This window comes from Lycorma delicatula, chromosome 6 (genome assembly GCF_047948215.1).
Source record: "Lycorma delicatula isolate Av1 chromosome 6, ASM4794821v1, whole genome shotgun sequence".
NCBI classification, from domain to species: domain Eukaryota; kingdom Metazoa; phylum Arthropoda; class Insecta; order Hemiptera; family Fulgoridae; genus Lycorma; species Lycorma delicatula.
In genome coordinates this window covers 123,722,711-123,749,666 of record NC_134460.1, presented here as the reverse complement: position 1 = coordinate 123,749,666, position 26,956 = coordinate 123,722,711, and the positions used below count along the sequence as shown (strand labels likewise).

Genomic DNA, 26,956 nt, shown 5'->3' with positions numbered 1-26,956 from the left:
TCTTTAATTATTAATTAAACATTTACAACAATTTGTCATATAGTATTTGTATACACAATACTTTATAATCATACAATATTTCACTGCATAAAGTGGTTGTTTATAAATTAAAGATATTAAAATATTTTTTAAACTCATAAAAATTCCATTAACAGAACCACTAGGTAAGGAGTTTGGATCGTAATTATGTTTATCGATAATTATAATTTTCATAATTTTGTTTTATTTCAATAACCGTTCAGCAAAACTCTAAATTTATATGTTTAAAAGGAATTAAATAATATTTGTGTTAATATATAAGAACTATTTCTTATAAATGAAGTAGCTACAACTTATTTCTATATACATTTATCTTGCATACATTTACCTTCCTATTGTTACAGAATTTTATTTACTCGTAATTTTTTAAATTCACTTTTGTCCCAATGGAAATTACTTTTATAAAAATTTAAAATTAAAATTAAATAATTTATTATTAAATTACTATTACAATTCATTGTGTTTAAAAAAGAAACAAACTTTCTTTCTTTAGTTTTTCTAACATTTACAGGTGAGTAAACGGGATGTCTTTTTTATTTTCTTTATAAAAATTGTAGTAACTTTCTCTGTCAGAAATTTCACTGCGTTGAAAGGGCTTAATTGTACTGTTGATGGCGGTTCTGACCGAATTCCCCTAGGCAGTAGACAATGACAATAGTCGTGTCACCTGGGAGAATGTGCCTCGGAGGCAACATCCCTTTCCGGTCTGGTAAAAAAAAAAAAAAAACACAATTGTAGTCACTTTGATGATGACGTAACTGTACTGTGATTTTTATCAACTAACAGCACAGTATTTCCCAATTCAACAAAGTAAAAAGCGAAAATCAATTCAACCGATTTTTCTTTTTTATTGTTATTACTTTTTACTTGGTTGTACGCCTGTAAACGATTTATTTAATCGTATTTACAGAGTATGTTTTAAACACTTTTGAGTAACGTTGTGTACAATGTTTTCTAAAACAACTATTATCAAATAATTTTATTTATTTCTCTTAATTACCTATTTAAATCCTCTATATTTAATAGATATATATAATAGATATATACATATATAGATATATATAACAGATATATTTAATAGATAATAGGTATATTTAATTACCTCGTAATTGCCAATGTTAATTATGAGATGAATTTATTAGCTTGTAAACTATATTTATTATTAAACTATTTTAGACAATTGTACAAACAGTTTTTATCTTTAAATTTTGAGAATGTTATTCAAAATGTCATGTGGACTATTTTTATTAAAGAAAAAATCTGATGTGGACACCAGATGAATTCCTTGTACGCCTATTAAATTACATATACATATTTTTTTCTGCACTTATATTAAACTTATAACATATGACAGTGAGATACGATCCTCCAATTCTTTAATAAAGTCGACATTTACACAATTGCACTGTGGTAGACACCACATTGCATCACATTTTTTTGTGGTGTCCATTTCAGCATTCTATATTAGTTTGTATATTAATTTTGTTTCATGCTAAAGTAGTTATGTGATGTAAGTGAGAACGTGTCGTATTCGTAACCATGCACACGTTGATTCGAATTCGACTTCATATACATATATTTTTTCTAACATTTTTATAAATTTAAATATATTGATTTATTAATAATTATTAACCTCTGTAAACATTTTTGAATTAAAATGACATAAAATTACAGTACATAAAATTTTATTTTACTAATAACTTCTGAATTTTTCATATTTTTTTTCAATCGGAGGTTAATCAAATCAATCAAAATATTTAAATTAAAGAAAAAAGTTAAAAAAAATGAAGTCGGATTCAAACCGATGTTCCCTTTCCCTTATAAGATCCAAATATCTCATTAATTAAAATTTCATTTGGTTATAACCAATGAAAATAAGTACCACTTATGATAAGTTGAAAAGCCCTCAATGAAAGCTTGTTACTGCAGTTAAGAAAAAGTCCAAAATCCAATTTTTTTTTTATTTTGGGCTTTTCTGGACACTTTTGATCCAGTCGATTGAAATCAAAAGGGGTATAACTAAATGTTTCAACAGTCCTAAATAAAAAAATTCAAAATTCTGTGTCATCTTTTTTGAGTTATGCGAGGCACATACGTACGTACAGACGTCACGCTGAAACTTGTGAAAATAGATTCGGGGATGGTCAAAATGGATATTTTCGTTGAAATCTAAATACCGAAATTTTTCGCGATTACAATACTTCCTTTGCTTCGTACAAGGAAGTAAAAAAATTGAAAAAAAATTATGATAATAATTTGTTCGAAAAACAAAACACATCTCACGTTAGTTTCAAACAAGACTGAGTAAACAAAATATGGGAAAGAACTGAAATCTAGTATCTACCTGATGGGAAAAGAATGAGTTCAACACGCAATTACAACAAAACAAACCAACAAAAAAAAACCAAATGCTCACAACCTTTTCTCATAGGAAGTTTACCTTGGCCTACAAAATTGAAAAACCGACTTTCCCCACCTTTGAGTGACTGCTATTTTCTCCAGTTAGTGAAAATTTTGTCCAGTCGCATATAAAAAAGTTATACTTACCCTAATCTGCAATCCCATGTAATTTCCTAAACTCTACTAATGTTTCAGAGAAAAAAATTTGCATTGACTGGACTATAATTGGAAAATATTGGTTACTAGAAATCTTTTTTATACAACCTTTCGTGGGAATAATTTTTATTTAGTAAATGACCCCCCCCAAAAAAAAAATATAATTAAGTGAAGAAAAAAATTTCTACGGCTAAATAAGTCTATTTTTTCATTCGAAGAGTATTACGAAAGGTTATGGTTGAAAATAATTAAGTTGGCTGATGTGTGTAAAATTGAATTTAATTATTCCCTATGTTTTTGGCATATTTTTAAATTTCATAAAAATAGTGGAAATCTCCGAGTAAATTTTTGTTATTGTAGTTTTAGAGATTTCAGTGGCCATTATTTTGAGTTTATCCAGTATGCACGCGTATGTTTACAATAATTCATATTTAATTAGCTATCTATACACTTTTATTCTACTTACCTTTGTGTTGCAAATTCTTTAATTTCCCCTTGAATTTTAATGGAAAATTTATAAATGTATTGAGTTGAATTGATGGATTTATGTTGAAAAATACAGTAAATAACTGTATAAGACAGAAACAAATAAATCGGTCAAATTTTTTCAAATCCTTTCGATAAAATTCTATAGGTAGATTAAAAAAAAAATAATTGAAAGTAATAAATGGACTTTGTTTCAAATTTATATTAATATTAACTTTTTACTTCCTTGTACGAAGTAAAGGAAGTATTGTAATCGCGAAAATCTCGGTTTTCAAATTTCAACAGAAATATCCATTTTGATCATCCCTGAATTCATTTTGACGAGTTTCAGGGTAACGTCTGTACGTACGTATGTATGTATCTCGCATAACTCAAAAACGATTAGCCGTAGGATGTAAAAAGTTTAGATTTAGGAATGTTGTAACATCTAATTGTGTACGTCCCCTTTTGAAGAAAGACAAAAGTTCAAAAAAGCTAAAAATCCCCCAAAAAATTGATTTTCGACTTTTTTAAATGCAATAAGCCCCCATTGAGAGCTTTTCAACGATATATCATAAGTGGTACTTATTGTCACTGGTTCCAGAGTTATAGCCAAATAAAATTTTAATTAATGCAATTTTTGGATCTTACAAGAGAAGGCACTTGATACGAACCTCCTTTATTAAACTTATTTTTTAAATTTAAATATATTGATTTATTTATAATTATTATGTTTGTAAAAAAAAAAATTATAATAACTAATGATTCAATAATAACAATAAAAAATGTGAAAAAAATCAGAAGTTATTAGTAATATAAAATTTTATATACTTTTAAAAATGTTTACATGAAATTTAATAGGCATTATTACATATGTGTGTGATTTGGTAAAACATCTAATTATTTAATATTAATTGAAAATTATAATTTCGAATCATACTATTTTTGGATTTTCTAGTTTAATTCCGGTTTAATTTTATTTAATTATTCTGGAATTTCCGTTTAATTTTATCTACATTAATATTAACTACAGAGTGACTGATAAATACACCCTCACAAGAACAACATATACACTGAGGCGTACATGCCCGATCTTTAATAAATTGCAAAAAATTCTTATTTTGTAGTTCATTATTCCTCTGATATTGTTGGACAATATACTCCCTAAGTCGGAGTCGATCATCATTTCGTTTATTGTTTTTTGTTGCCAATCATTTAATCGCTGTTTGGTTTTATATAATTATTCTGTTCTCAGTTTGTGTACACCTTGTCCAGTTTCAGCAATCGTTTAACTTTCCACTAAAGAATTTGAGGTCGTATCTCACTTTCAAATGAAACAGATTTAAATGAAGTACAGAAAAAATGTGTATATATATATAATTTTATTTTATTTAGTGGCCGAACAAGGAAGTTTGTTTCCGAAAAAAAGAAATTTACCAAGTATATAAGAAATATATACGAAATATAAGATTCTTGAAACTGATTTTAAATATTTACTGCTTCATTGTTTTTGAGTGTTAATTATTTTTAACCGACTTTAAAAAAGGAAGAAGGGACGGTGGGAATCCTGATATTCTATTTATATCCTTAAAGTTAGATGATGTTATATGGTCTTCTGTAGGACAGATAATATGAGTTTCTGCACAAGATATGTAGCATCGTTAATAAAATCATAAAAAATCGAGATATCTCGTCTTAAACTTTTCAGACCCAACATAGGTTATATACAATATAAATCATCAGTAGGGACAGTGGGAATCTTATAATTATATATATCTGATCACACTACATAGTCTTGATATCGGTTCCATTTAAAAATAAAATAATTATTATTGATGAATACATATACTTGCGAAACGTATAAACCCTTTTTAAGGTAAGGTTCATCTTGTTTTCTTTATGTTTTTTTTTTGTGGTAGTGACGATTTAGCAGGGTTTAATTTACATATCCATATGATGAAAATTTTCAGTTTTCAACAAAAGTGGTAAATGATTAATTAATTGAGAATAGATCACCCTTAAAACATTTAACTAAGTATACTTTTAACTACAGTTTTACTTACCCGGTTATACAGAGCGCTCAACTCAAGACGGCCATGAATGACATCTCACCAACTATAAGTTTTATGAGAAACTTTAAATAGGGAACCTTTCCTAGATTTTCCCTACATTAAAAATACAGTATTAACCATTTTTAAATCTTCGCTCTTTTTTCCAATATGGTGATGAACTTCATTATTTCAAACGGACACCTCATGTTTTTATTGTAATTTTGGGTAGAAAGTAATATCTTAAGACTTTTTTATTCTTGGGTATTTTTTTAAAACCTTTACGGGGCTACGGGCTAACAATTGTAAAATCAAATATCGTGGCCATCTGTATTGTTTTAAATGGAAACCTAATGTATTAGTATTTGATTGTCAAATTATATTTTTGTTCTGTTCCACTTGTGCCGTCGGAGCTGCTATCTAGCGGGGGCTAGGGGTCCCACGGCAAGCTTGGTCAGGCGATCTCATCTCGCCACGTCCTACCTCATAATACTGCAGGGAGTGGACATTATGAGGTAGCGACTTTCATTCGGAGCTCGAATCTGACCCTGAGCGGTCGTGATCCACATTCCGTCCGGGTGGACATGTTCGGATGAACGCTTAGTTTATTACTATACTTATATGTTATTAATTTTAATTATATGTGTTACGTTATATGTTAAATAAATAGTCAATTATACATTATCGAAATGTCAAAACGACAAGAAATTAAAGAACAATTTAATAAGCAACAAGGCGTTGTTTCAGTTGATCACCTATGAAATTCAGTCCAACCTCGCTCTAAAATATACCACAACGTGTTAACGGTCTTCAGGCGAGATCGTTCATAACAATTTTTAAAGTTCGAAAATAAAGTAAAGATAAGATTGGAAGACTTTTACTATGACAACTGTGGTACAGTCATTATTCTGATAAGGATTTTTTTTGTAGTGAATCTATCAAAGAAGGAGCATTTTTATTTTTATTGAAAAATGGCATCTAACTTGTTTAACCGATTTCATGTTGACGTCAGTAATACATCAAAACCGATATACTTGTAATCCATTTTAATGCGCAATTTCCTCGTTGTTTAAGAAAATCAACAATAGACAACTATTTTTCTTTACGGGAGACGATTTTGTATTGTATCTAGAGAAAAAAAATTAATTTTACAGAAGTAAAAATAACAAAAACAAATTATATTTTTAATATTTGTTTTCCTATTTATGTTCGAGAAGATAGCTGTACTTTATTCGAGAAAGTACTTGTTGTACTTTATTAAAAAACCAGTGGATAAGTTTAGAAACCCTTTTCATAGAATTTATTGTGACTGGGATTTTGGAGAGAATAGTTTAACAAAAGAAATGCTACTGTATAATACGCTGATAAATTAGTCTACCCTTTGTAGTAGATTAAAATACCGGGCGATTCAAAAAGAGATTTACAACTTTAAAAGCATATAATATTTATTAACTTACAGATTTGGTTATCATTTCATATTAAAATGTTTTGACTCACGGAGTTGATTAGTACCGTATTTGGCCACCATTGCTGTCATCAGTGTTGTTAAAAATGGATACATTTACTGGTGCCGAACTGTTCGCTGTGTGTTTTGGTTTCACGATTTGCAGTCAGCAATTGCAGTTCAACGTAATTTTCGTAGCAAGTATGGTAGCGTGCCTTTTAATAGGCATACAATTTACTCTTGGCACCAAACCTTCGTTGAAATAGCTTGTTCTTCTTCCAGGATACAACCGTAAATGCTATCGTCTATCTGGACATGCTTCAAAATTCTCTTATTCCTCAGATGGACGATGATGACCAAGATGGACACTGTTACTGTCAGCATCATGGGGCATACCGCCTTGAAGTCGAGACCTTCTTGATATTCGATTCCCAGGTCGGTGGATTGGTCGTGAAAGTCCAGTTGCAGGGCAACCACTCCTGTGTTCTTCTATAAAATGAGACCTCAACCGAATCTGTAAGTTATCTCAATATAGATTTTTATATTCTTGTAAAGTTGTGAAATTCTGTTTAAATTGCTCCGTATTTATTATATATATATATATATATATATGTATAGTAGGGTGTGTATTAAAACAAAGCATATACGAAATTTAAAAAAAATAATTTATTTCATACAAGTAAAAGCTAATAAATTGTAAAATATAAAGAACTAGCTGATCGGGGCTCGCTTCGCTCACCCAACCAGTCAGAACCCAGCCAGGACCCTCGCAATGTTTGTTACCTTTATGGTTGTGAGAATAATACTGTTAAATAGCGAAGTGTTCAGGCTTTATAGAAACCTGAAAAAAACTAAATTACAAGACAGAATAGTAAGTAGTAACAGCGGTAACTAAAGTACAGAGACTTTTTTTTATTGTAACGACACAATAACTTTACAATCTGTTCAGAAAGATAATTGAACAATAAGTAAATAAGATCTATTTGAACTAACATTAAGTAGTCACAGACCCAGCGGCAGGTGACTTAACGATAACAATGAAATGTAAGAGATGAAATAGAAGAGCACTCCGTACAGCCAAACCATCAAGTCACCTAACTTAAACAATCAGGCAAACCAAGAATATTGTTTCTCAGCAATCTTGAAAAATCACTGATCGCGTTATCCAATACATTGACCGCCAAATAATTCAGGTGCCGATCCAAACGATTTTGATACTCTAGGCTGACTACAGAAATTTCCTGCCGAACGGTTCGCAACTTAACATCATTATACATAAGTCTATTGCTTATGTACCAGGGTTTGTTTAGCATTTTTCGCAGTGTTTTTATCTGGTAGTGTTCAAGTAAGTCAATACTGGAATTGCATGCTGTTCCCCACAATTCAAGCTTGTAAGTCCAAACAAGCTTCAAAACTGATTTATAAACAATAATTAATTTTCTACTGAAAGCCGAGATCTACGTCCTATCAGCCAATACATTTTTTTAAACTTGAGATCCAACTGTTTTCGCTTAGATTTGATATTTTTCGTCCAAGTAATTCGTCGCTCAAAATGAAAACCCAAATATTTACAGTCCTGAGATCTCGGAATAGGAACACTGAAGATGGAATACAGACTTTTGATGAGGAAAACTTCGCAACTAATTTCTGCTGTCATGGTGACAGAGATTAATTTAATGTTTAATTATTAATTCTTTTCTTCTTTAATGAATTAGCCTTCTTCTTTAATGAATTAGGTTTTAAACCTTCCCTGAGATAACACGAATGTGTCCTGCAAATTTGATAGCAGTCGGTCGGTTGGTTCTTGTGTGATGCGAGAACACACAAACAAACAAACTTTCGGCTTTTTATATAAGATATAAGAAAATTTCATATACTTATACTATTATATTCTCTGATTGCTACCATATCATAAGCTTTTGATAGTGGATAAATGATAATAAATTAGACTACTGATACAAAAGAAGTCAATAATTGAACATGGAACCACAACTATACTAACCTCTGATTTTCTGAGACGAAAAAATATAGTTTTATATAGTATTAATTTCTCCGTAAATATCTTAATTTGTATATTAGTTAAATATAAACAGAGTCTTATAGACCTGTACAAACTTAGATTCGACAATTTATAATATTAATCTACTACAAAATATTTAAAAAGCAGACTTCAGTTTGGCTGAACAAAAAGCAACGTTGAAAATTATAAATACCCAAACTTACCTTATTTATTTTTTTATTAAATAAAAAATATTAATCAAAAATATCTGGTAAATTATTAAGTTTAATTAGTACAAATTCAATCTGTGAAAAAATATACTGTCTTAAAATAAACCAGCAATAAAACGTATCTAAAAAAAGAGTAATTTGGAATATTTATAAAATTAATACATTTTAAATAAAAAATGAATCAAATATAAACCTTACTTGTGTCTTTGTGATTTGCGTAGGAACATGAGTGGACTGTTGAGGAGGGATTTTAAGTTGTTTTTTTTACAGAAACTGTATTATTCTGTCAGGGATTTTCAAATAATATTAACTAAATAGATAAGAAATTTCTTTTTTATAAAAATGGGCTCAACTAAATCTCATTATGACATTATGCATCGCTATATAATTGCTTTAGTACCGTATAATTTGTATTTACAAGTATTATTTTATATATATATTTTAACAACACCATTAGGAATTTACTGATCATGATTTTACCATGATTTCTTTTAATCTATCCGATTAAATGTTACGAAAGTTCCCTTTTTTCATCTGTAGCGTAGCACATCTACTCTCTCCTGACATAACCTGTATAATGTATTGTTATATACAGATTAGAATAAAATACTTATTTTGGGATGTGAGCAAAGTCGTTACCTGCTTTTTTGTTTACTTTTTCAAATGAAGATAAAATAATTAATTTATGTAAACTGTTTCCAGTAAATTTCATCAACAAAAACTAAACGGTTTAGTTGTAATTTAACGTTTAAACACCAGTTCGTACGGCGTGTTTTTGTAGTGTAGAGTTAAATGAAAATTTTCCTTATCTTACTACCGTTAGGAAGTTGCCGATAGTGAAATCCTTTTCTTTCGGCAAACTATTCCCGGGTTGTTAATTTTTCAACTTTTGTAAATTAAGGATCAGAAAATCACATTCCTCATAATTTTTATTTTTAATGTAAAATTTCCGAAAAGGTCTACTGAACTTTGACAAAATTTACATATTATATATCTTAATGTCTTTTTTCAAATAACAGAACCATTTTATGCGTTTAAATGACGATAGAATAGTAATATTTGTCTTATTTTTTGAAAAATTTACAATATCAGTATTGTGCTAAAAATGATAGTTTTTGTTTAGTAAAACTATATTTATTTTGGTAACAATTTTCCATTTTTATTACTTTTACTTACAAATTAATGAAAATCTTGGCGATACATATTATGAATACTATACCTCATTGTTTTTTGACACTGGTGACTATAGGGCCATAAAGCATCGTTATTTAAAGAATTTTTTTTTTTAACCTTCGGGACTACCGTTATGTATTGCTTCAGAGGATGAGATGGGTGATTTGTAGCGTGTGTGAAAATGCCATGCCTGACCGGGATTCAAACCCGGGACCCCCGGATGAAAGGCCGAGACTAGTGCCACGGAGGCTGGCCATAAAGCATAGTTAACTTCTGGCTAATTGTTTAGCTCTCAAACACTCCTTCATTCTGTCACTGTGCCGATTCCGCATCCTCCTTTCTCCCTATCACTTTAGGTTAGCACATTCTTTCTTCTCCTTCTGGATCCCTTTCAATTCTGTGTTTTTTCATAAGTAGCCTTCTGTCTTTTTAATCCGTCACGTTTATGTTTGCTACTTTAGGTTCCCATTAACGGGAACAAGACATTCGTCTTGAGAATTTGTGAATTTTCGTCATTTGTGAAGACTTTTTTTCATAAGCCTGTTTGAATCCATTCTTATCAGATGTCCGTAGAATGCCAGTCTTCGCTTACATATTGCTTCCTTGATTCTATCTAACTCCCAGTAAATTTCCTCGTTCTTCCTTAATTTCCAACAATTGTTAGTTTTTCATGGCCCTAGTATTCGTCTTTCAACATGTTCCATATTATCTAATTCCCCTTGCTACAAAGCTACGCATTCTGATGTATATAAAACTCCGAGTCGGCTTACCGTTGTTGTATAGTGCCTATCTTGCTAATCCTTGAGATCTGTATCTTATTGTGTACGTCCTTTGTTAGACTGTACGATTTTAAAATCTTATTAATCCTGATATTAACTTCCTTGTGTATTTCATTTGGTTGGATAACTTCACCCAATTAGCTAAATTTGTTCGTCTTCTAAATTCTTCCGAGTTCTGTCCGCAACAATTTTGGTGCGTTCTTAATATTTGTCGTATACTCTGTTTTTTCTATGGAAATTTGTAAACCTGCCTTTTGGCCATTCTACGTAGAATATTTAGTCATTGTTCTGTCGTATCTTCTGTCAAGACGGTGAGACATCTGCAAAAGCTAGATAATCAATGTTCAGATTCTTCCTCGCATATTTCAGTTTGACTTGCTTCGGCCTTTATCTTGGTAAGTTTTCCTCCATTTTCTTATGATCTTTTCCAAGACTACATTAAAGAGAAGAGGAAAAAGTCCATCCCCCTGCCTGACTCTTGTCTTGATTCCAAAAGGATGAAATATTTCCCCTTTAAATTTAATGTTGGATTTTGTAGATTTTGTTCTGTTGAGAGTCGGCTTGATGAGGTTTGTTAGTTTTGGGTCTATTCCAGATTCTTTAAGAACGTTAAAAAATGTTTTCAACTATATTATAGGCCTTTCTAAAATCTACAAAGGTGATCACTATTCTCTTGTGTGCAAGTTATATTTCCTGATGTCTCTTTTCAGGTTAAAAATCTGTTCTGCGCTAGATATCCCTTTCTTGAATCCATCTTGATACTCTCCAATTTTTGGATCAATTTCATCTTCTAATTTGTCAAAGAAAATTTTAGAAAGAATTTTATACGTAATTAGCAGAAGAGATATTCCTCGATAATTGTTGACCTCTGTTTTTCCTATTTTTTGTGAAGTGGATGAATTAGTGCTTTTGCAATGCGATTAATTTTTTTGCAATTTTTTTGCAAAATTTAATTTAATCTCTGGGAGTTGTTATTTTTCCCAAATCTCTGTAAGCACTCTGAGCAGCGAGCAGATTGTATTCTGATTGGCATATTTCCACATTTCTCCTACGATGGTGTAATCATCGCACGTTTGATATTTTTGAGGCTTTATATTATGCTCTCTATTGTAGCGTTCTTTATTCAACAATCTAACATTATGTACTAATGATCTTAAGTTTATCGAAACCCATTTCTGTTTACGTAAAACTATTTATAATTCTAACTTTCAAATAAAATATGTTTTTATGTATATTGCCTGAAAGTTACTAATTTTTATTTTTTTAAAATTTCTTTAACTATGCTTATATATCTTAATTCTGACTGAACATGGGGTAAAAGTAGTAGATTGAAATGTATTATACTGATAAAAATTGTGACAATTATTCAGCATTCTAATAAAAAATATTGATTCATAAATATGGGAATTCATAACATAGATTTTCGGATTTTAATCCAGACACAAACACAAAACAAAATGGTAAAATTTGAATGTGTTTACAATATTTTAATTAATTGATAGAAATTTTAATTTAAATATATTGAATAACTGTCAAATACACTGAAAGATGTGACAATTTTTGTTTTATAAAAAATATAAATATCAACAAACATTTGTATAGCGTTACGACTTCTGCGTATGATATGACATTATTTACTAAAGAATAATAAAAAAAATAATAAATAAAATTACAGGTTTTTAATATGAAGTACTACTAAGTTGTAGTCTATTGAGCGAACAAACTGTTATTTTTCCTCCTAAAGAGATTATATTCTCTGGTGTGCTTCATAATAAACAGATATCTATTTATTAACCTTTATTTATACCGTGTATTCATGAAGTATTGTAATTCTTAAATAACTTTTTAATCATTAAACATTGAAAAATGAAATTCAGCGACTGTTTTTATCTTGAAATGAACTATTTTTACAGTATAAGGCCATCTCACCTCATAAGTATAAGTCCCCATAGAGGGTAACTAAAAAAATTATAAATAGAATACGGTCGTCACAAATAATTTTAATGGATATTAAAGAAAAATTTTAGTAAAGAACAAAAGAGTACTACTAGCTTACCAAAATGGCGGTTATTTAATATATTTAACAGCTAATTTTAAAAATGGCCTGCAGTACACCCCAAATAGTTATCATATTTCGAAAAACAGATTGCTTTTAAATTGGAGGATTGGATAAATTCAATTTATCTATTTTAATTTGTTGTAAAGTTATTTATGGATTACCATATTTTATGCACATTCTTAATATAAATTCATTAAATTTATTAAATTCTAAATAATCTAATAATAACCTAAACTAGATATTTTACTCTTCATATGTTCATAACTGCATTTAATGGCTCCACCCTCTCGTGTTTTCATGTTGTACTATATGTACAGAGTGAGTCAAAAAGAGTCGGGAAACTCCTCAAGAATTTTAAAATTGTTCCAGGTAGAATATTTTAACTTTCAGGATAAGGTATCGGTCAACTACTTTACTTTTTGACGAGAAAAAAAATTTCAACCCCTTCTTGAGCGGGTGGCCCAGGGGTTGTAACTCAAATATATTAAATGGTAACACCTTTTGTGTGATACGTAATTTTAACGTTCTCTTTAAACAAGAAAAATGTTACAGATAAAATGTTGGTACGATGTCTGTGAAGTAAAATCACTCTCTCTGTCTATATAACTTATACAAATATGAATAAGTTAAGTTTTTTCTTAACGAAGTTTCTTTTTTAAAAAGCAAACTTTCATCTCATTTACGTATAAAATTTGCACATAATAGATATTCGTTCTATAATATTATCTTGGATGTACCTTCAAAATACAAATTTAATTAACAATGTTATGCGTACATGCTTTCAGTGTGAGTTTTAAAGAACGACTTTATATTAATCTTCATTGTAACAAAGTGAGAGCAAGATTTACATTAGAGGTTCATTCTAACGATGCAAGTACTCGTCTGAATAAAATTTTTTTTAAAAAGACAATGGCTTCAACATAATAACATTTATTAGAATCACTACATTTCCAGAAATACATTCAAGTAATAATGCTTACATGTACTAAATACTATATTATAATTTATATATATATGGAATTCATTTTTTAACATAAAAAAAAATCATTAATTTTTTCGTTTATGCTATTTTTCCCAATCTTTCTTATAAAGAAAATGAATGTAAAGTATCTGAAGTACAAGAAGTATCATTTAGAACTGTTACTTTGCGTGTCATGATTTTTATTATGCAGTCAGTCTTACGTTGTGCAGAGTGCGGATGATCTGTGCAACAGTGTACTGAAATATGATGATTTGTTCAATAATATTACTTTAAATCTGAAGGTAACAAAAAATTACTTCGCTCTTTTTCTAATAAGCCTAGCATTACCATAAATATTCTTGTTTCCTAGAACACATATGCTTCTTGTTTAGAAGTATATTATTATTATTATAGCGCTATTATTTAAGTAACTCTAATTTCCATTTCCCGCTAAATTTATACTTTCCACCCATTTCTTTCTAGGTTTTTCACGCTTTCTACGCCGAATTAGGATACATATCTAACATCGGTTAGGAATTATTTCATAAATATTCTTTGCAAATGACAATACTAGAATAACCGTCGTTCTTAAATTCGATTTAATAATGATTTCGTGATATCAATTCTATTTCGAATATAATCATTTCGTACACGAACCCTTATTATAGTCGACATACTCTTCTCCAAAATCCCATTTCCATAGCTTTTTCTTGTCTCAAAATAATATTTACAATTGGTTATAAAGTTAAGAAAACCTTAGGGTAGGGCGCTCAATAAAAGTAGGAAGTCAGATATTCAGATTACCGGCACCGACAGTCAGCGTGCGGGGTTCGATGTGGGTGTACATAGTAAAAGTCAAATTTACAAGATCGTCATCGCGATAAAATTACACGTTCTACACATGCCGGTACTAACTGCGGAATCGCTTAAAAACAATGCAGCAGAATTTGAAGAAGTCTGGAATTTCCCTCACGTTGTTGGTTGTTTATATTGGAAACACTCCTTGTTATTTGTCCAGATAATACCGGTTCTATGTTCAATAATTAAACATTTTTTTCTCTGATTCTTCAAGGGCTTGTGGGTGCAAAAACAAGTTTATCGCTATTGACGTTGGTGATTATGGAATAAATTCAGGGGTTGGAATGGAGGGGGTGGTGTGACGACCGGTAACGTCACAAGGTGGGTATCTTCCCCCTACGGGGTTGGGATGGTGATATGGAAAAAAAGCGACGGGGGTAAGTTTTTGGTTTCAAACTTATTTTAATTTTAACAATGGAAAACAAATAACTTTAATTTAACAATGGAAAATAAATAACTTTTTCAGAACCTGACTTTCTCTGTCACAGTAATGCGAAAGCTTCCTACGTTATCTTAGCAGATCAGGCTTAATATTTGCTTCCTTACTTTACGAAACCATATAAAAGCAAATATTTGACAAAAAAAGGCCAACTTTAACAAACGCTTGTCTAGGACAAGAAATCTGTAGAGTTTGCTTTTGGAATTTCGAATTGAAAATGACGTATTCTCTCCAAAGCCATTGAAACAAAAATCAATTTAGCTAAAAAAATTGTCAAATGCGTTTGTGTTTTACATATTACCATTACAGATAAAGAAGGATTTCACAGGCAATGCCGAATTACGATACATATCTAATATAAATTAGGAATTATTTCATAGACATTCTTTGTAAATGACAATACAAGAATAACTGTCGTTTTTAAATTAGATTTAATAATGATTTCGTGATACTAATTCTATTTCGAATATCATCATTTCGTACACGAACCGTTATGATAGTCGACATACTCTCCTCCAAAATCCCATCTCCATAAACTTTTTTTGTCTCGAAATAAAATTTACAAATGGTTATAAAGTTAAGGAAAACTTAGGTTACTGTTCATGGTGAATCAGTAACTTGAGAGAGACGTGGAAGACTTTCAACTGAGGTCAAAGGTATAAGAAACATTTTTAGTTGTTACATGGAAAAATTTCCCTTGTCACTGATGTCATTTCCCTTATACGATTACTAAAAACGAACAGAAGATACTGTATTTTTTAAAGTAATACTGAACGGCTATTAATATAATATTTACTGTAAGTAACTGTTAAAACTCAGGTATTTGAGTTATTAATTGAGGTTATTTGAGTTATTTAATTTTTAAACGAAGGTTTCTCACTTTTTTGTTACTCCCTTTTAAATTAATTTTTAACTATGGTCTAATGCTCTTGTTGGTGAACGTAGTATAAGCCATCAGAGACTCAACATATATTTAACAGTCATGTGTTATTAATCTATAACAAAGTGTTACATATATGAAGCATTAGCTTGAATATTATAATAAAAATAATTTGTGATATAATCAAAACAAACACGTTTATTTATTTCAATGAACCTACGAATAAAATAATACTTAGAATAATTTAAATCCAACCGCAGTATTAAACCAAGACAGCAATTTATTCGACAGTAATTGATACTCTTTTATTACTTAACAAATAATTACACTTAGGATTGCAGAAATATTACTGCAGCTACTGTCGTATTTAAAAATGATTGAGTTTTTTTTTATTACTTATCTTCAACACTCATATTTTTGGTTATTTCTTACCAAAATTTATCGATAACAAATCTGCTGGAGTGCAATTTAAGCCTTTTATTCTAAATTTGCGGTTTTAAAATTATTTAAGAAATTAGATTTTCAATACGCATTATTTATATTGGAACAACAATTTATAGTTTTTGAGGTAGATTTCATAAGAAAGTTACCTAAAAAATGGGTGCCATTATTATGAAATTATAATGGGTGCCATGATTCGAATTCCGGAAAATTTCGACATAGCTTCGCGTTTCACATCCCGCACACCCCAAAACAGCTCAAAAGATTATATATATATTTCACTTTCTTTTGGACACGATAACTGCCATAATTTTGCACCAATCACTCGTCCCAAAATCTCGTTCGAGTTCGTTAACGGCCAAAATCGGACCATGGGGTGTAAATGGAGGGGGGCTTTATCGAAAAAAAAACAAAATATCGCTATAACCTTCTTATTACGTAAAATATTGAATGTTCCTACTATTCTTTTGTATAAGGGCCTAAAACTAATATGTAAAGGTTTTTGATATCATCAACCATTGGCCCAGGGGGGTGGAAAAAATGGAATTTTGAAGATAAAAAAATCATACCTCCCTTAATAGGCACTGTATCGAATCTGTTTAAAGTGGTCGTTAGTCCTTTAAACATTACATAAAACCTTTATCTGAAACAATGTTTGATATGACCAACCCTTACGGCAAGGGATGACCAAAATGTTGCTGAAATTGCAAGAAGATGGGGCTCGTAATACCCTAAACACGTGAACCTCACAGTTTCTTACGATGCAAGACGCCTTTTTTATGGTCCTCAGTAATTTGTTTTGGAATTGTTGTTTAATCTAAAAGTTGCTTCTGCTTATAGTACCCATATCTGGATCCCATCCGTCATAATTGATTTTAACATTTTCGTGTGCAACAACTTGTTAGATAGTGAAATCAGCAGATAGCGGCTCAGCAACCAGTACATTTCCTCAGTTTTATACTCATTTGCTTTTTCTTTTCTCTTACATGTGTTATCAGCACTTGCTAATAACCCTCGTAATGGATTACTTGCTGCAATGGTTTACTAGCTGTAATTCATTACGCAAATTCTTTTAGTAATTTTAGATGAGAAAATACAGAATTCTTTGCTGTACTTGGTACTACTCTCAACGAACGTATCAAACAATCAAATTTCATCTTTAAAGTTGTTTTCTTGTTTAAAGAACATCCGCTTTACGGCTCTTCCTTTCCAATTTCATTAAAGATATCTTGTTCATGTGATCCCTTTTAATCGATAAGGGATAAAACCACGTACGTTTTCTAAGTTAAATTTTGTTAGTATTAATCTGACCCCCATTTGTATTTTTACTGCATATTCATACTACAGAATTTTCTGTTAGGTTCATTGTACTCAAGTTTAAAAAGAGTTTTAATAACAGAGATGGCAATTAAAACCCTAATTTATTTATATAATAGTTTCCACTTACAAATAATCTTTAATAGTATGTTCGAGCGCTTTAGGGTTAGTAATCCATCCTCAGAAACATTGATGTGTAATAATTATTTATTTCATATATCATTAATTATATTAAGTTGAATTTTAAAAGTAAAAATTATAACTATAACAATTGATCGTCAAAAGGTAAAATAATGTAAACGTAATCGGTCGTGCTAGTATGATGGTCTCAATTGTTATGAACATAAAATTAATTAAAACCCTACCGTACATTTTTATTTAAAATGATTTAACCAACTATTGCGCAACCTTTTTGCTCACTCATATAATTTTTTTTTACTGAATTTTTATAAAACATGTCAATGCTTAAATATCAGAGGATAGCTTTTTTAAAATCGACGAAAATGCAATGTAATTCAGCCTGAGTAAGCTTTTTCTTTATTCGCTGTGAATAAATCAACGAGACAAATGATGAAGGTTGGTTTCACGTCATTTTTACAGGATGGCTCTCATGTACCATTATTATATAAAAAAAATTACGATGAAAATATTTCAGAGATTACAGAAAGTTTTATTTTATATGTAACGGAAGTTTTACGTTTAGGTTTATTGTTTATCAAAATGCATTCAATAAAACCATTTCTATTTTCAACAGTTACTTTTTAATTGAATCACACAATGTTTGTAAAATATTAAAAATTTAATTTAATTACTTATTAAAAAATAAATAAATTATGAATTCGTTAAGAGTGGCAGAAATAAATTATTTATTATATAGTGTAACAATTACAGTGGTTCAGTGAATTTAATTATTTACTAATTCGGAGAAACATCAAGTCTCAATCGTCCATCGTATTATTTTTTATCTAAGTAACATGCATTTAGAATTGTAATTTTATAACATGTAAGCAATTCGTATTTTAGAATTTATTAATACTTTCAGGAATTTTACTATTTTAATTAGATTTTCATTAGCTTAGCTTTATATTATTTATTAGTTATATTACTTTGTATTAATTATTTAGTAGCTTAGCTTTATATATTTATTTATTTTTACTTAAAAATAAAAGAAGAATCATTTTATAAATTAAAATTATTTATTTTTTATTTGTACTAATAATTAGAATCTGTTTTAATTTCCATTTGTTCGCTTTTTAAGTAAATATAATAATAAGCTTTAGAAAAAATGTACAGGAGCTGGTTGGTGCACTGACGATGACGGTAAGCTGGATAAATATAAAAACTAGAGCCCCGAGTAGAAAACAAAATTAAAAATGTTCTTGTTATTAATTTTAATTAAAAACTAGTTTTAAATTTATCGTTCTTCTTTTATAATGTTTATATAAAACAGTTGTCGCTCAATTGGTGTTAGTTAATAACTTTTAGAACAACTGCTCTCGGGGTTAGATTTAAATTTTTTAACCTGTTTGTTTAATTTATGTCACATTCCTCGTTAAAATACATTTAAAACATTTCAGTGGGCTTAGTAATAAAAATAAATTAAATATAACTACATTCTTCATTCTCGTTCTAAGTTTTACGTACAGAGTGATTCACGAAGAACGTAGAAAACTTTCAAGACATATTCAACTGGTAAAAATAAACAAGAAAGATCATATAATCACAGGTTCGGAAGCACTTCATTAGCGAGTATCGAGTGGTGAAAGATATCGTCCTGATTTTTGCACCTACGGTAAAAATAAGACAGACTGTTGGGACCAAAATTAAGCGGTAAACTTAACTTCACAGGTTTATATGAAATATAAAACCTGTTAATTACGAGAATCAGGTCTAAGAACTATGTTATTAGTAGTTTTTGAGAAATTTGGGTAAAAGATAAAAAAAAAATTGGGTCGTAAAACATTAAAGTGTAGCAGATTTTAACTACTCATAGATGTTGAAACAAAATTTGTTTATTGAAACAAAATTTTCAATAAATATTTAAGATAACTAACATATAGAGTCAATAACAATAAAATTCACTTACAAATATTAAAGTAACTATTTAAAATGTTCTCCAACACAGTAGATACAGCATTATGTCCTTCGAACAATGTTTTTGATGCTTTTCCTTATTCCAACAGAGTTTTTTTACTGAATTTTTATAAAACATCTCAATGACTTGAATTTCAGAGGATAGCTTTTTAAAATCGATGAAAATGCAATCTAATTCAATCTGAATAAGCTTTTTCTTTATTCGCTGTGAATAAATCAACGAGAGAAATTATTAAGGTTGGTTTCACGTCATTTTTACAGCATGGTTCTCATGTTCCATTATTATATAAAAAAAATTACGATGTTAGGAAAGTTGTAACGCATTGAGAATTCTAATAACAAACTCTTCTCTTGTATTATCCTTTTATTTTTAATAAACTACGAAAATCTTACGTTAATATTTAGTTTTTGTGTACTACTCAAAATAAAATTCTCTACAGTGTTTTTAAAAACTTTTATGCGTGTATTTTCCATTTAACTAAGCTATTTTACTCTAAACATAAATTAGTGTGTTTTTCGAACCAGTCTTTTGTCTCTTACGCTGGATTTCTCAAAAACTACTCAAAATACAGCTGTGGAACCTATTTTTTAAGGTTTTACAGGTGTTTTCATACAAAACCAATATATTTACCCCTTAATTTGAGTCCCAAGAATTATATCTTCCTTATTCTTATCAAAGTCGCAGAAATGAAGGTGAAATCTTTAGCCAGCCGACGCTCACTAAAGAAGCGTTTTCGTATCCAGGTTTATATGAACTTTCTTCTTTTTTTTAACCATTAAAACATGTCTTAAAAGTTAGTTACATTCTTATGAATCAGTCTGTATATTATTTTATTTACTTACACATTTTATATAGTTCTTATACCATGTAGATTTCATAAGTAAGATACCTACTATTGTAATGGGAACCACGATTCGACTTCCGAAAAATCTCGACATATCTGCACGTTTCACATCCCCCAGACTCCAAAACCACCGTCAGTTCAAAAGTTTATATATACATTAAAATATATATATTTTATTTTTTTAACTTTCTTGTGGACACGATAACTGCCGTTATTTTACGCCAATCAGTTTAAATTGTTCCTTAAAAATAACACGTTCCAAAATCTCGGTCGATTTCGTTATTGAGAAAAATTGGTCTATGGGGGTGAAAATAGAGGAGCTTAAAAAAAAAAAACAAAATATTGCTATAACTTTTCTATTAAGTAAAATATTGAATTCGTTCAAAGTTCCTTCTATTTTTTAGATAAGGGCCTAAAACTCATCTAAGTAAAATTTTTGATATCACCAATCATTGACCCAGGGGGGTGGAAAAAATGGGGTTTCGAAGACAATAAAAATCATACCTCCGTTAATAGTCACATTAAAAAATTGATAAACTTTAAAAGTGTTGTAAATAACTAGCTTAAATTGTTATTTAATTTATAAAAGTAAAAGAAAGAAAAATTAAAATGAAAATCACTTATTGTTAATTAAGATCTGCCTTTTAACTAGTCTAAAAAATGATTAGATAAATGAATTAAATTTACTTACGTCAACGTTCAATAAAGGATCCTTTTGCACATTTAATTGAAATATTTTAATAGCTGGCGATTCTCTTGGTGTATATCTATAGAATTCATGAGCGCCAAAATACCATTTCACAGAATATAATGCATCCCCTTCTAGATCGAAATAACAAAATAGCCGTGCATTATCTCCTCGCGGTACAGCTACTGGTACATTGACTCGTACATTCTTTAAACCGAGGACGACGCAGCCTGAAACAAATTAAATACAATATTATAATAAAATATAAAAAAAAAACCATTAAAATTATCAGTGTATGTAAGATTTAATTTATTTAGGTACATTATAGTTTATTATGCAAATGTTCAGGTTAAAATAACTGATGTTTTGAATTATTTCTGGGAAACTAGCTATTTAATTTTTTTAATAAATTAATCTTTCCATCTAAATGTTATTCGATGATTTACAAGAATGAAACATTTTTTCTTAAAAATAAGAAAAAATCGTAAAACGAAGTAACAAATTTTTCATATTTAAAAATTAACCCTTCCGCCGGTAATTAAGTTGATTGTCCATGAATCCACTAGAATAGCGTTTACATCTCTCACAGGGATCGGGTACGGTATCTTGACCTACACTTCGTCGCCTGACTTGGAAGTGCCACGTGGTAGAAAAGAGAAAACAGTTTAACAGCAAGTATAAGGGACTAAGGTGGTTGCTGGGCAGAAGTTGATAGTTGTTAACTAATAACCTGTTGATCTATAGAGTTATCCTTAAACCTATCTGAACGTTGGAATCCAGCCCCTGGACGACAAATAACAGCAATATTGAAATAATTCAAATATTCTAAAATAAATTGATGAGGATCATAATAGAGATGCCGTGCTTTTTTAGGATAAATTCATGACTATCTAGGATTACCTTCTGTTCACCAAGAATTGTATCTCCAAAAATGTAAGAAACGTGTCCAAAAATGTAGCTCGCGGTACCAGCAGAGGTTAGAAAAACATTTAAATTATCTGGCAGTAAATCTATTGGATAACAGCGATGACATCAGGTGACTAAAATGTTTCCATGAGCTATACCTGGGAAATGAAACCAAAGTAGTGAAAACCATTCAGATTTATTACATGTTATAAAAAATTTATTTAAGAAGGAGTTTAAAATTTAAAGGTCTTCCTGTCAGTTCACACTTGGCTCCTGTCCGCTGCACTCGGCTTCGTACAGTTCACACAGCTCCTTTTGGATGCACTTGGCTCCTGACGATTCATCGGCTCTGTACACATTATATAAGCCGGCTCCGCACTACTTTCAGGCAGTCTTCTTCCAGCCTTCTTCTATCAATCTTCATAGACTCAACGTACATTCTTTAATAATGTGTAATTTATTGAATCATTAAAAGCAATCATATACACTTAAATATAATCTTGTGTTATACATTAAAATATTAAAGGATAATATCTAATTACGAAGTTATAAATGTATATATTTATTTATTATTTGAACCAGTGGTGAATACATAGAGTAATTACCCTAACCAAATTACTACACCGATTACTAACACCAAGTAATTACTACACCAAGACGGATATTATATCGATATATTTTTTGGTCCTCCGGACCGGATATATATATATAATCTACATTTTTGAAGAATTCATCATTTAATCTACAACAACTGCAGATAAAATGTACAATTTGAAGAAAAATCGTTCAAGAATCTTCATATTCAACAATCTACTTCATAAAGGAACTCACAGCATCTAGATCTGCAACGTAATTTACGTAACATTTTTCTTAATTTATTATTACATTTAATTTACATTGTTTTATCATTTATGTAATATCATAAATTGATTTCAAATTTAATTGAATTTGTTAACATATCATATTATTAATTTAAGTTATTTAATATCATTATGGAATTGGAAAAACTAATACGATAAAGAGGTTCAGTAAAGGCTTCTATAACGAGAATTCCCAACTTTACTGATAAATTTGATTCCTCACAAGACCATAAAATTGACTTACAAATTAAGGTAAGGAATCTTCTTGATTTGCAAGACAGATAACATCATTCAATCAAATATTGAAATGCAGTTTGATGATGATTTATTTTTAAATCGTGAACAAGTCGAACAAGGCTTGTGTGTATTACAGAACACAAATTTTAACACTTAATAAATAATACTCATAATAATCAAAAATCATTTAATAAATTAATCCAAATACAATATTTTTTCTCTTTTTTTCTTCTTCTCCTCCAGACCGGATCCTGCAGATAAGTATTACACAGCCCAGGGGAGTGTCCTTTCGCCGGCCTCCGTGGCGCGAGTGGTAGCATCTCGCCTTTCATCCGGAGGTCCCGGGTTTGAATCACGGTCAGGCATGGCATTTTCACACACGCTACAAATCATTCATTTCATCCTCTGAAGAATGCCTAACGGTGGATCCGGAGGTTAAAAAAAAAAACCAAGGGAATGTCCTTTACTCTAACGGGCCTCCATGTCTCGGCCCGTTTGTTTAAATACAATATTTAAACAAACTAAATACAGTCTATAAATATAGCCATATTTAAAGGTAATGTGTTAGAGTGGCAGCATTATTTTAATATATTAATTGATTTAGTACATAACAGAGATGATTTAAATTTTTATTTGAAGGATGAAGCCTTGAAGCAATGCAACTTCCTGTTAATACATGTGAATTTATCGTAGTCCAATTTCGAATATCTAAATTGAATTAAAACACTTTAAGATTATTAATACAGGAAACAATGTCAAGGTAAATGGTTACAATAATTCAAATAAAACTTTTATCAAATGCTTTACTTTAAATCATAACAAACAATATAATAGAAAAAATGTCAGTTTTTATTCAAAATTTAACTTTAACCAATGTTCATTCTGTAATTCAAGTAATTACTTTATCAATGTAAGGCATTTTTAAATTTGGCCATTGATGATCGCAAAGTCTTTCTGGAAAATAATGTTGTTGTAATTGTCTGCGTAAAGGCCATTCTACTAATCAATGTTATTCAAATAATCTATGTAAGATTTGTGCTAAGAAACACAATACACTCATCCATATAGACAAATTTAATGATTCTAAATTAGAAAGTAATAACTCTGAAATTAATACTTATTGTTTATCTAAGAACCAGTCGCAGAGAAAAATTGGCAGAATTCAATCTTACATATCATGTTTTGGCAATGTAATGAAGAAAAAAAATAATCGAAGGAAAGTTAAAATGATTCATGCTATTCTGGGCATAAACAAACCCAGATGATACAACAAGAACATCGAAAGATATTTTATTACTGAGAAATCATAAACCAAGGTATCGATCAAGCAATATTACACTAATAATAAACAATATTCTAACAATAAACAAGATCATTCAAATATCGATGATAATTATAACTATCTGCCGCATTTCAATCCCCCCCCCCCCTTACAAGGGAGAAGAAGATTAACCTCGCAGCGTGTCTGGTCGCTACACCACCTCGTCTGTTCCTAGCCATGAGCGCTTAAAAGGAGGACATCTTCTTGTCCTCAAACTGATCACATTCCACAGTCCTCAGTCCGGCCTCATGAGATGTCAACCATGGAGATGCCTCAAAAGACATCCACATCGGTAAATTCCGCCCTAGTCAATTTTGCTTTCTAAGAAGACATCAGACACCTAACTCTATCACGTAGCCCTCAGTAACTAAGCTAACAGCCTACACGAGGAAGATCAAAGACCCGCGCCCAACTCTACAATTCTATCACCACCTAAACCGCATGTACCCAATTTATAAAGGATTGCAATAAAACTTTGTGCCATGATAGCATATTAAATTCAGCCAAAATTCATGGCACGACGGCATCATAATTAAATTAGTGATTGGAGTGCTACTAGCGAGAGTAATGTCCCAGAGGACTTCAGGTCTGGTCCGTTCGGGAGCTGAATATAATCTCTAGTCTTCCACTTCAGCTCCAACTTTGAGGACCGCTTGGATTTACAGCTAGGTTGATCGCAACCAGCATTTACTTATTTGCCTCTTAATAAGTGTGCACTCCAATTCAGCAATACGCCATGCTAAGTCAGTAAAATCACACCCGGGAACTATCTACCGCAAAGACATGACAATATTTATCCAAAATAGATCGCGTAAGTTATTTCAAGTAACTTTCAATTCATCAAGTATTCTCTACGGAATACTAACCGGTCCGTCTTGCCAGTACCTGAACCCTCAGGGCCAGGTACTGGCAAGACGGACCGGTCAGCCCAGGTAAATCCCGGGGCCAACTCAGGGGTTCTGGGGCCCCGGGCTCAGGACCTTTCGGGGCCAAAAGGCCTACCCCAGGGCCGCAGAGCTTGTTTCGCTCGCCATTCTCGTGTTGCAGGGGGACGGCGCCTTGGACACCCGCAGAGCTCGTTTCGGTCGCCATTCCAGTCTACCCAGAGGGCTCCGTCTCCTGGACTCCCACACTGTTCATTGTCCTCGTGATGAATGTGAGGACAATGAACATATGTGTGGAAAATCATGAATACTTACAGATATTCTTTTGGTCTAGGTGTACTAATTTGACCCTAAATCGAAAAGATTTGTAAAAAATCGATATCCCATTTTTACAAGTACATTTAGTGCAAGTGACTATAAAAAATACTTTGGGGACAAGGAAGTCGATTGAAGTTTAAAAATATCGATTTTTTGAATTTCTTAAAACTTTTTTGGTTTATTTTCAAGTATCATAATTTTTTCACCAGATAATAATAAATAAATAATGCCAGGAAAGTATTACAAATTCGCTGATAGCTTTTTATTTATAATTAATTAATTACGCTGTGATCCAGTTCTGAATAAGGTTTTACCACAGGTTTCTATAATCCATCCAGGTAAATGCTTGGGGATTTCTTTTAATTTTCAGTAGAATAGTATACATACACATTCCTGACGTGATCTGTTTAATGCATTTTTATGTATCGATTAGAATAAAATATTTATTATATTTATAATTAAATTTTTAATCGAAGCCTCCATTTATTTCTATTATAAAATTAATTTTTGGTCGAGTCATTGATAAAAAAAAATCCAGTAATATAAGTAAGTTTGGGATAAAATTTTATTTATTATAATATTCTTTATTAATTTTTTGGAATATCGTTATAAAATATGTTTAATATTAAATCAGTAATATGCTGTTGATTAGAATGTGCTTTGATGTTAGTAATAATCTTAGTTAAAATGTTTAAAATTTAATGCATCATATCTTTACATTGTATTTCGATAACAGGAAACTATTTGCTTATTAAATTATCGATGATTAAGGAGAAGTAATTAAGGACTAAACTTATAATTAAAGACTAATTCAATTTCATCACATTATTGTTTATAGGTATTAACGAACTTTATCATAACCTCTCGAGTAAAGCTTTCATTAAAGTGTACTTGAAGTTATATTAGAATCTTCCTTAACTGACCTATAAAATTAAATTACCTTACTCAACTTAAATAATTTCAATATAAGTAAACACAACTGCTTCTGAGTACAGCGATTTATATTCAAAAAGAATGATGATAAATTTATACAGATTTCTTATCTTGTTTAAGAGTTATCGATTGCTACGGTCACTACTCGTGTAACAATATAAAGACTAACAGCATTGAGTGAA

The 26,956-nt window shown here is 30.3% G+C and overlaps 1 protein-coding gene across 1 annotated transcript in view; it reads right to left on the bottom strand.

The window, feature by feature from the left end:
* The window catches only part of LOC142326929 (uncharacterized), a 516,589-nt gene extending 491,466 nt beyond the window's left edge, over positions 1–25,123 (bottom strand). The window contains exons 1-2 of the mRNA XM_075369657.1: positions 25,042–25,123; positions 21,319–21,545 (exon numbers count right to left, since the gene is read on the bottom strand). Coding sequence (XP_075225772.1) covers positions 21,319–21,545; positions 25,042–25,123 — 309 coding nt within the window. The remainder of the gene's footprint in view (positions 1–21,318; positions 21,546–25,041) is intronic.
* Positions 25,124–26,956: the final 1,833 nt, after the last annotated feature.